The sequence below is a fragment of the Notothenia coriiceps genome, unplaced genomic scaffold (genome assembly GCF_000735185.1).
Source record: "Notothenia coriiceps isolate Sejong01 unplaced genomic scaffold, NC01 NC01_scaffold00010418, whole genome shotgun sequence".
NCBI lineage: Eukaryota > Metazoa > Chordata > Actinopteri > Perciformes > Nototheniidae > Notothenia > Notothenia coriiceps.
In genome coordinates this window covers 3,015-14,172 of record NW_011343119.1, presented here as the reverse complement: position 1 = coordinate 14,172, position 11,158 = coordinate 3,015, and the positions used below count along the sequence as shown (strand labels likewise).

The following is an 11,158-nucleotide window of genomic DNA, read 5'->3' as shown; positions in this document are numbered from 1 at the left end:
ACTGACTAAAATAGAAGGTAGATTGACAGATGATGATTTAATCTTGATCAGTTAGTAGTAGTCTGTAACTTTGACATAGTTACAGTAGGCGCTTGTAGCAGGCCAACTTCAGTGGTTGCAAAAATAAGTCCAGTTGATAGAAGTCTATGAAAAAATAACCCACCTTCACACTTGACTTATTTGCCCTAACCTTTTCCTGAAGACGTAATTTTCTAACTCTGTAGTTTCAAGTCCTATTCAATCCTGTTGTTCATTTTTAGTCTAATTTAGAGTAAAATAAAAGAGAAGTCAGGCTTTGGTTTAAACACTTCTACTAGAAGACAGGATTGAACATTTAGTTGACACGCAAGTAAAAACCCAATAGCCCTAAGGTCGAGTTCAGGTTATGGGATTCCCCAGGATGCGGGTTAAGTTCTTGCAGCAAAAGGATTACTAAGCATCTCCTTAATCATTTATTTTGGATCTAATATTACCTTTAAAACTTTAGTTTAAAGTAATACAGCTCGTGGGATTTATTTTGTCGAGACCTGGACAATGGCAAGGAGAAACTCCAAAGAGCACTTAAAGTAACTGCTTGTTCTGCTAACCATCAATTAAATTGCAAAATAAAAAATGTGGGTAATGTAAGTCAGTAAGGTGTGAATGAATGGTATTTTTTTTATAAAGGAATCATACAAAGTTCATTAAGAGAGTCTCTTTTAAAGGTGGTATCTTATGTACTGAGTTATTAACACCAAGTGCTCCCATTCCAGCTCCGATTTAAATGAACCTGAACAGACTGGCACTGTTCTATGGAACATTAAAGGGGCCCCTTTAGTTTGTCACCTTAATTCTACCAGAATATGCATACTGTATGCCCTAATGTCGATCCACTGCCCTCTGATACCATTTGTAACAAATAGTGTTTCTCAGTAAGTAAGCAAAACTGTATTTATATAGCACCCTTCTCAACACGGATGTACAAAGTGCTTTACAGACAGTACACAATACAAAAAAACTAAATACAACTATAAAATGTAGAATAAAACAGGCATAAAACACAGCAAGTAAAATATAGGATAAAACACCAATGTAGGATAGCTACAAACTCACCTCCTCCGACACCCCCAAAGCCTGTCGGAAAAGGTGATTCTTTAGCTGCCCCTTAAAGATCTCCAATGAGACAGAGGCTCTCTGTTTCTGGGGGAGTTCATTCCAAAGCCTTGGGGCCACCGCCTCAAAGGCACGGTCCCCCTTAGTTTTTAGCCTGGTTCGGGGCACCCTTAAGAGGCCTTTCTCGGAGGACCTCAGACCTAAGGTCGTTGATGTAGGCTGGGGCTTGGCCATGGACAGCTCTATATGTGAAGACCAAGACCTTAAATTGGGTTCTGAGATGGACAGGGAGCCAGTGCAGGGCGGAAAGGATCCGAGTGATGTGGCATGTTTTTTTGGACCGAGTGAGTAATCTGGCTGCAGCATTTTGGACCTGTTGTAACCGGTTTATTGATGTTTTGTTGAGGCAGGAGAACAGAGCATTACAATAATCAAGCCGGGATGAAATAAAGGCATGGATAGCCATCTCCAGTTCTACGTTGGATAGAAAGCACCTGAGCTTGGCAATGTTCCTGAGGTTGAAACAACAGGTACGGGTTAGGAGTTTGATGTGTTTATCGAGTAGCATAGCCTGATCGAAGGTTACACCAAGGTTTTTGATGTTTTCCCTAACGTTACCACTAAATTATCCCAGGTGGCTTGCTACCTTAGAGGCGATGTTATCAGCCGCTAAGATCAAGACTTCCGTTTTTGACATCCACTCCTCAATGGCAGACAGACACAGGGTGTTTAAATTCTCAGTTTTGACGGGTTTGAAGGAGAAGTATTAATGAACATCATCCACGTAACAGTGATACGAGACACCCTTGAATTGGCTAATTAAGGAGCCTAAAGGGAGCATGTAAAGGGCAAAAAGAAGGGGGGCTAAAACAGAACCCTGGGGCAGGCCGCAGGATAGGGGAGTGCTATGTGATGAGAACGGGCCCACCGCCACAGAGAAACTTCTCCCACTGATGTACGAGGCAAACCACTGGAGGGCAGACCCTGAGATGCATGATGGCGTGGTCCACTGTGTCAAATGCTGGACTCAGGTCCAACAACACCAGAACTACGCAGTCCCTGCATCCGATGCCATCATGATGTCATTGGAAACCCTGAGGAGAGCTGATTTTGTGGAGTGATGTTTTCTGAAACCTGATTGGAATTTGTCAAGGATGTTATGGTTATTCAGAAATGTGTTGAGTTGGTTAGCAACGACTTTTTCTAAAACTTTTGACACGAATGGGAACTTTGAGATGGGCCTGTAGTTCTTCGGGAGGGAGGGAGATTGTTTTTTTTTAGGGGGGTCTGAACAACTGCCTGCTTAAAAAATGATGGGACAGAGCCAGAGACAATGGAGCTGTTTATAATGTGGAGCAGGGGCGGGGCGACACATGAAAAACCGTATTTTAGCATGGAAGTTGGTAAAAAAAATATAAAAAAAGGGGGCACTTGTACACCATCATCCCAGCAGACTGACTGCTCTCCAAGTGTCCACCGACTGCATTTAAAAAAGGAACAAGTGGACAGTGGATGGACACCTGATTTATTAAACAAAAATACTATATTGTGTTTAATTCATGTAGTTAGCTAAACAGCATTTGAAAAATGTATTGGCTTTGGCATCCAAAAGTCACTAAGTTACATTACTTTCATATTGTGATACTTAGATCAGGTTACTGAATTATTATTTTGAACAGGTAATAAGTAAATGTAAAGGAATAACATTTTTAAAAACCCTCAGAATGTATTCTACTCGGGGTGAAATTGCATCGCCCTTGCTTTTGTTCGCACAGATCCATGACTAGACATTCCATGAACGGATTAGTCATGCTGTGGCCCAGCAATATTTACATTAGAGGTGTATTTTACTATGAATTTCATGGGGAAAGTTAAAGGTTGTGGGATGAAAAGGGAAATATTAACGCGCTGGAGGCTGAAGAACATCTGGTGATTGACTGAAGGCTGAGCTTGCTTCATCCACCTTATCACAGTTGTCAGAATTCTAATGTTTCTTTGTCTCTGTCTTTGTCACAGAAGACCAGATCCCTCATGGGTTCCCCACCATAGACATGGGCCCCCAGCTGAAGGTGGTAGAGAGAACACGTACTGCTACGATGCTGTGTGCAGCCAGCGGGAACCCTGACCCCGAGATCTTCTGGTTCAAAGACTTCCTCCCCGTGGACATCAGCAGCACCAACGGGCGCATCAAACAGCTGCGTTCAGGTAAAGCTTCATCTCTACATCTTCACACGCAAATCTCAGAACCAGTGCTTTACATTCAGGTGTTGATAAGTGAGGTTACTAATGAGTAAGGTTACTGACTTGTTCGTATACAAACAAAGCGGAGAACATTTCCAAAATCACGCTCAAATCAAACCCTCAGCTGAATGGTTGTATGCTTTATACGCTATACTCTCTCACTTGGCAGATGCACAATCGACATCCAAATAACAATGATTAGATGAAAGCACACTATTAGCTTATGTTAGAAATAAAAGATCATGAATTGCTGTAGTTGCCCGAGCAGCACCTGTGTGGGAACCGTGGCATGCCAACAGTGGTTAACACTCCACAGACAGTGATGAATGTAAAAGCTGAGGCAGCCATGTGAAGCAGCTTTGTGAGGAGGTGGCCAGGATCCAGAGGAGAAGATAGAGCATCTTTCTCCACGGAGCCGGCTCCCAGCAGCTCGCGGCAGAACAACCCCGTCAGCTGCCCTTTCGTTCTCTCGCTTTCTGTGAGAAAATAGAAATGTTTCATTCTTGCCAAAAGTCGCAAGCACCTTGACAACATTGGAACTGCTGTCCAGGGCCAACATTTCTTGCCAGACCTTGGAGTGGGAGTAAGAAGCAGATCACTGAGGGCCCGGGCCCCTCAGGTGGCTGCTCTCATCTCGACACTGGCAGGAAGAGAAAGGTTGAAAGACTCTAGGATATCATTGGCTTCCACTCTGAGGATTTTCCAGAGTCAGAGCCTGGGCTTTAGGTAAGGAAAAAATGCCATGTATTATTAGCCAAATAGCATGGCAATTTATTTCAATTTGTTTCATAGGCCCTGTCGTCACATGCAGTCCCATGGCAGCCCAGAGCAAAGATGGCTGACTTTTTTTCTCAGCCACACAAGCAAGAATTGTGAAATATATAGCCGGGTGCAAAGTCAGCACTCCAATTTATTGTTTCAATAGAACTCATTATATAGAAAAGTAATTACATTTGCGCTTCAATTAGTTAGTCCGATTGAATGACTTTGATCCATTAGGAAACAATAATAGCTTCATTTTTTCAATTTAAGACCTTTGCTCTCTTTTGGAAAAGGAACAAAAAAGGTACTGGCTTCAGTGAGGCTTTCTCTGGTGCTCCAGAACTCATCTGCCTGCTGTAATTACAACCAAAGCTTGTCGGTCAAGGAGTGATGTGATCCAGACCAGCGATCAACTCTCTGGATGCTGGATCGGCGGGATCTGAAGGCAAGGGGATCGGAAGGGAGAAGATAAACAAAAAAGACAAAGCTCTGTTGTGGTAAACCATGCTGGAGAGACACATCAGGCTCCTGGTTCAGCAGACAGGTTCTCAAACAATGCATTACAAATGGCCACAACACCAGCAGTCACCGAAGACTATCATGTTTTAAAGATTTTTGTTAGATGCTGTGTTGAAAAAGTGTCTCAAAGATGGCCTGAATTGGCTATTAAAGTGGGACTCCAGTGAAAGTGTTCCAACACCAGAAATGTGTGAAACTTTGCAAGAGACAGAGAAGAACCGTTAGAATGAGCAAAGGCAGATATATATTTACTTTAAATCTTCAATACTGGTTGAGTTTACATGTATTTGTTCTGAATCGTTTGATAAAGAATGTTGACCTCAGTAAGGGATTTTTGTCTTTCGGATATTCTATTAGCCAAATAATTCCAATCGAATTAAGCTAAATCACTATTATTAAGTCCTAGTCTCAGAAAGTGTGGTACATGGGGTGACTGTGCTGAAAGAGGTTTATAATAATCTACAAATCAAGGGGCAGGGGTTTAAACCATCAAACATGTTGAGTTGTCCTTGGGCTAGATGGTTAACCCAAAGTTGCTTCGGTTGGCATGTCTCGGTATTAAGTGTATTTGCTGTATTTTTTTTTTTTTTAAATGATAAAGGGCAAGTTCCACCTTGAACCATCTAACATTGGGAAAATGTGTGTATGTTAGCCGAACCATGTTAGTTGGGTTAGGGTTAGTCCCTGGATGTATGACTCATAGTGAGTGTCGTCACTACTGTAGGTTAAACATAATGAGGAACCAGAGCTGGAAGACCCTCTGATGTTATTGAGATCGGTTAATCTGTTTTTTTAGAGCATTGACGTTTTCCAGTTATAATGACACTGGACAGAAAGAATGGTGGAAAGAACAGCAACTCTCTGTACCTCTGAAAACAAGCAATCCAAAGTGCTGAACAACCTAGAATGGTCTATCACAGAGCTTTGATATCTGTTAGAATGTAATTTACTTGTGCATGGTATACATATGAACAAGCTGAAGTCGTCCTTGATAGTGGTGTACAAGATCAATGGATGTCCGCTTTAACAGCCAATCAAATTTTCATGGTTAATCATATTGTATCCAAAGTGCTTTACCATTTTTGCTAACTATTCACACACACAGTCACACACCAGTGGCAGCAGGCTACCGTCAATGGCAGTTCTTGGTCCATTGTCTTGCCATTTAGAGAGCTGAAGCCTCTGAACCACCAAACATCGGATCAGTGGTCAACTTGCTCTACATCTTGAGCCATGAGGCTTATTATTCATGCTTGGAAAAGGCAAAATGGGATATTTTGATGTGCAAAGTTGCTACGATGTTCCAACTGGAAATATGAGGACTTCCAATCCCTTACTCTACGGCAGAAAAATATCCATCCTAATCCAGACATTGTGAAAATATAATAAAATCCTATTATTTTTCACAATGAAACCCCGCAACCCGTCATGAACCTGTCAAGCTGTCAGATTATTCTAGCTGTGAGGAGGACGAGGACAGACATCATGGCGGGTCTCTGTACTGCCCTGCCCGGCCCTCTGAAAGCTGCTGATGACCCCTTCATCAGACCCCAGGGGCCACACAGCTTCCAGGCCCCCCCCTTTTCTGTCACCTCCTATCTGAAACTTCTTTGTTTTCTTGTGGTCTTAAGAGCGGCATGGTTTATTATCCAGATCCCTGATATCTGCATAGTAACCGTCCCTCTGTCTCCTGTTTGCTGCATATAACATGATATGCCCAAATGGTGCCAGTTACCAAAGGTCACCTACACCAGGGATATTGCTAGGTTACAGGAGCAAACGCTACTACTGTGTGTATGAATAGGACTAAACGATTAATCAACTGTATCTGAGTATTGTTTATTCTGTGAGAAGAAAAACGAAAAAAGTATGTCTTTCTTACAGTAAATAATCCAGGTAATTGCCCCAAATCAATAGAGTTGGTTCTGAAGTTAGAATTATTTCAATGGTGTTTCTGAGCAATTAAATATTTGGTAGTTAACTTTAATTACCTTAAGTTTATTTTTTTGTTAGGATAATTTGACCCAGATGGATATAACTTATTCTGCATCACAACTAAAATTCTAAAGATCTAAAACTAAAATATAGTATTTTGTTGCTAGTGATTATGTGTCATACAATCGTAACTTGTTTAGCACTGTTGTGTGCTTGATTTGAATCCAAATAAAAGCAATTAAAATTGCAATTGTAATATTGTTTAGAGTTTGTCTGCCCTTAATAGTGAACAGGGAAAACGTTGGCAAAAGATTGACTGCTCCAAATGATGCAACTGTTAAAAAGAAAAGACTTCTAGAGTGTGCTAATTTCGGGGCATTATGCTACAAAAACCAGCCCTTGAGTTCCTCTCAGCCTTGTTATGGCAGGATGCAGGACAAATGTTTGATGAAAAGTGTTGATAACAGGTAATGTCAGGGGAGAAGGCAGGTGTTGGGAACTATTATCACAATTGCCAGTTAGTAACTTAAATAAGCTTCTTGTGCAATAAACAACCTGGTGCACAAATAACAGACTGCAGTTGTAGCTGGGGTTTCAATTCACACATTATTGAAAATAAATTGTGCTTAACAAGAGCTTATGAGGAAAATAAGACATTTGAACAGAGGAAAATGGTTTTCACTAAGAATACATTTTGCACAGTTGTCATTTATGTAATTTATTTTGTTTGGATATTATCAGAAGTGTATTACTCAATCTCAGCTAACATGTTGACATATTGAACATAAAATAATACCTTACATATTATTGGATATTTGTTCCAGGGTGAGAATAGCATTCTGCTGTGTTTCCTCTCTTTGCCCTCCAGCCATCTTTCTCTGTTTCACGTTTTCTCTTCTCCTTATGCTAATGGTTATTTCTAATCTTATTTGCATTCAAATAACCTCACCAGGTGGTACACCAATCAGAGGTAAGAATGCTGGGTACAGAAAATGTTTTCTCATCCTCCTCCTCTCCTTCATCACCTTCACCTCCTCCACCTGCCACCTAAGTACGTCCCATTTCCAGCTCGCTGTTCACTTTCCACTATAATCTTCAAAGCGCATATGGTCTTATATACAATATACAGGTAGACACTTGGCAATGATGATGTTGCCACTTATTTCAACAAATGCCCAACTACTGTTCTGACTGATTTACAAGCAGGTTATCATTATGCTCACACATATCAATACAAAATCAACTCCAACAATTGATCTACAAATTAAAAATGTGTCTGTGGGAGATGTTTTTATAAACAAGACAAGTAAAATGTTGATAACTAGCCAGCCAAATGTTGTATTCAGTTTCTAGAAAGTTTGGCGCAGTTGATTTAACCCCAGTTCAGAAATGTGGTCTTTGGTTCATTTCTTCATGGTTGTCTAGTATATCCAACATTACTTACCATAACCCTAAAATATCTCCATCGGTCTACAAACACTACAAACCAAATACAAGGAAGAGCTCACCTTCGTGGCGGGAATGCAGCATGGAGAACATATTGTTAACACATTTAAAAGACCAACTGCTACATTATCATATATCCATTGACCATATTACAAAAAATTATATTCATACATGGCACCAAGTCATATACATTAGCCGTTCTGCACAATCACATATTTCAGACAAAGTATTAAATATAGGTTTTTAGGTGGCCATAAAATAGCTGTTTATTCTGGGTTTGACTTTGATTGACAGCTATCAATCATCCCTAACAAACCAACCCAGTTGCGTGAATTTTACCAAAACAGTTCAGGTGGCAAAGCACAACAATCCACACAGCCAACACATACAAATGTTAGCTTAGCAGCCTACTGTTAGTTCTGATCAATTTCACAGCCTATGTCATGCTATTGAGGCAGGTAATAAGTCCATGAATCAGTTTTTATATGTATAACCTTACCTATAAAACCTCTGTATCTGCACACTGTCCTGAAACATCTGCAGAGAGGGGGACCACATGCTCCATTATTGAAGGCATCTGAAGGTTAGAGGAAGTTTTATCAACTTAAAGGTAGGGCAGGTAAGAATGGAGAAACCAGCTCGAGTGCGCTAGAATTTGAAAATATGCAGCCGAAAAAAATCTGCCCCTTCCTTCAGACTTCCTTACAGAGCCCCTCCTCCAACACACGAGCGTGCATATGACCAATGAGGGCACGAGATAAGTTTGTGCACAGATGGAAGGCTGACAGGCAGGTAGGCCATCCAGTTACTTTAGCCGGGCCGGCTAAAATTATTGGTCGTGCTTTTTACAGCGCCACGGCTTCCACAGATGAATTTTTTTAATGTATTTATTGTCAAAGCATTTAATGAATTCATTGCTATCGGGATGTTAAGAGCATTCCATGGAATATAACAAAAAGTGTTTCTGAAGTGAATTATACCCCACCTTTAAACAAGTCACACCTTCTCTGGCAGCGCTGAAAAACGTGTTTTATGTCAAGAGGTTAAAGCAGACATTTAGAAGTATAAGTTTGCGATTCTCAGGAGACAACCAAAAACGATCATCTAAAAGACCCTCACCATGCATAAGTGTTGAATATGCAATGACAATCACCACAAAAGTGGGGGGTGACAAATGGATAAATAGATTAAATTACTTCACACGTCTACAATGGACTGGACTGACTCATAATGGGAGAAACACCATGTTTGGTGATATGTACAGTAGGAACAAATCTTACCTACATAATGTGTCGATGTGTCAGAGAGAGATTAATTTAATGACATCCAACGTTCTGCACCACATCCAACAGGGATGTGCCTATACACACATTAGTTCAACTGCTGGTGGTTTTTTTCATAAACTAGTTCTTAACATAATCCATCCCATGTTGCATTTCAGGATTGTATTCTGAAATATGTACATTTTTAACCTTTCATTTCTTATTGTCCACTGCAACTGCATGATGTATGTCACATTCACAGCCAATGAAATAATATTCCATAATTTCTAAATATGCATTCCTTATTTTTATCTCAAAGCTAACATCTCTATTGACAATTGGACTTTAAATGTCGTATATAATTGCTATGAAACGTTTATTTAATAAATGGATTTTAATCATGGTGCCAGGTAAGTTGGATCTTTTATTTCACCAAAATGAAAGGTCTCAATAACTTCTTCTTATTTTAAACAATCCAGTGTTTTTAATTACATCAACATTCAAAGCATTGCATGTTTCTCTATGCATGTTCTCTTGTCACAATTGAAAAGTACATGCTGAGAGTCCCCAAAGACACTTTGCTGAAAGCTATTGGGATAAAGTTGGTTTCTCAATGGTTTTTCATGTGTTCAAGAACTGCCTTCTTTAACTTGGTATTTTGATTGATTTTTAAAAGGAAAAAACTGAGACCGTGACTATGGAATGTCAGTACTTATAAATCAACAACTTCCACCGAAAGACCTTAAATTAATATTGTGTTAGTGTGTAAGTTGTTATAATAGTATACATAATTTCCAATATGCCTGCCTGCTATGTGGCCCTCAGCCCCAAGTCCATTGGCTCTAAGATTGGCTAACAAATAAAGGTGTCATCCTAAAAAGTGAAGAATAAAGTCTAAAATCATGCCATGCTAGAGGCTTATAGACTATTTTCAGCTGTAGATTAACACTCATTGCATGCACTAGTGGCTATTAATGGAAAAATAATGAGCTACAGTGCCTTTGATCATTGTCATGAAGGAACATCTCACAGAGTGTGAGAATACGAAACATTAGGAATATTAGCAGCCTTATCCTTTAAGCCTCAGCAGTTGGTAGAGAACAGCTGATTCACCCCGCTCTGAACTGCCTTTTTCATTAAAATCTTGACTATGATACCAACAATTAGATATTTGGTGATTGCCTTAACTTATAACATAGTGTAGGCCAGCAAATAATAAAGAAAACTAATTGAAATGTGAAACATTAATCCTAAAGCTTATTTCTATGGTTATGTAAGGATATCAGAGATGGGTTTATCTAGGAAACGAAGGCAAACTAGGTGTCCATTTGATTCTGATTACTCCACCACCCTTCCTGTGAGTGTGCTTGAACGTGTGAGGTGCAGACCTGAACGCTGACACTTTGGCTTCCCTCCAGGAGCTCTCCAGATTGAGAACAGCGAGGAGTCGGACCAGGGAAAGTACGAGTGCGTGGCCGTCAACAGCGCCGGGACTCGCTACTCTGCTCCAGCTAACCTTTACGTCCGAGGTAAGATCCCTCTTGACCCGGACCCATTGCCATTCAGGTTGCCGCCTCCAATACTAAAATCCTCTCACAGCACTGATGCTCTGCCTCTCTGGATTCTAAAGCGAAGCCAAACCTGTTGGGACCTGTCCAGTCACACTGTCACTTCCCTCTCTCTTTCACTTTTCTGTCTTGTCTTTGTCTCCCGGGAGGTGATTCATGTATTTTGCTGCGATGCCCTGTTAGCTTGCTTGACCTGCCTAACCTCACGTTGATGGAAGGGGATGGCGGTTCGCTCATCAAGGTTGAAAGAGAGGTTGGCTGCGGTTCTGCCTCTTTGTTTTGGTGGAGGTGGAAGTTTACATGTTCAGTCTTGCCACAAGGAGAAGCTAACAC

The 11,158-nt window shown here is 40.6% G+C and overlaps 1 protein-coding gene across 1 annotated transcript; it reads left to right on the top strand.

Annotated features, from left to right (window-relative positions):
• Nucleotides 1–3,096: 3,096 nt before the first annotated feature.
• LOC104945993 (receptor-type tyrosine-protein phosphatase delta-like) lies at nucleotides 3,097–10,823 on the top strand (the record flags this gene model as incomplete). The annotated part of the gene is made up of 3 exons (XM_010771732.1): nucleotides 3,097–3,297; nucleotides 7,502–7,519; nucleotides 10,676–10,823. Coding segments are annotated over exons 1-3 (320 nt in total), but the record flags the coding sequence as incomplete, so codon positions are not given.
• Between the last annotated feature and the right edge of the window lie 335 nt (nucleotides 10,824–11,158).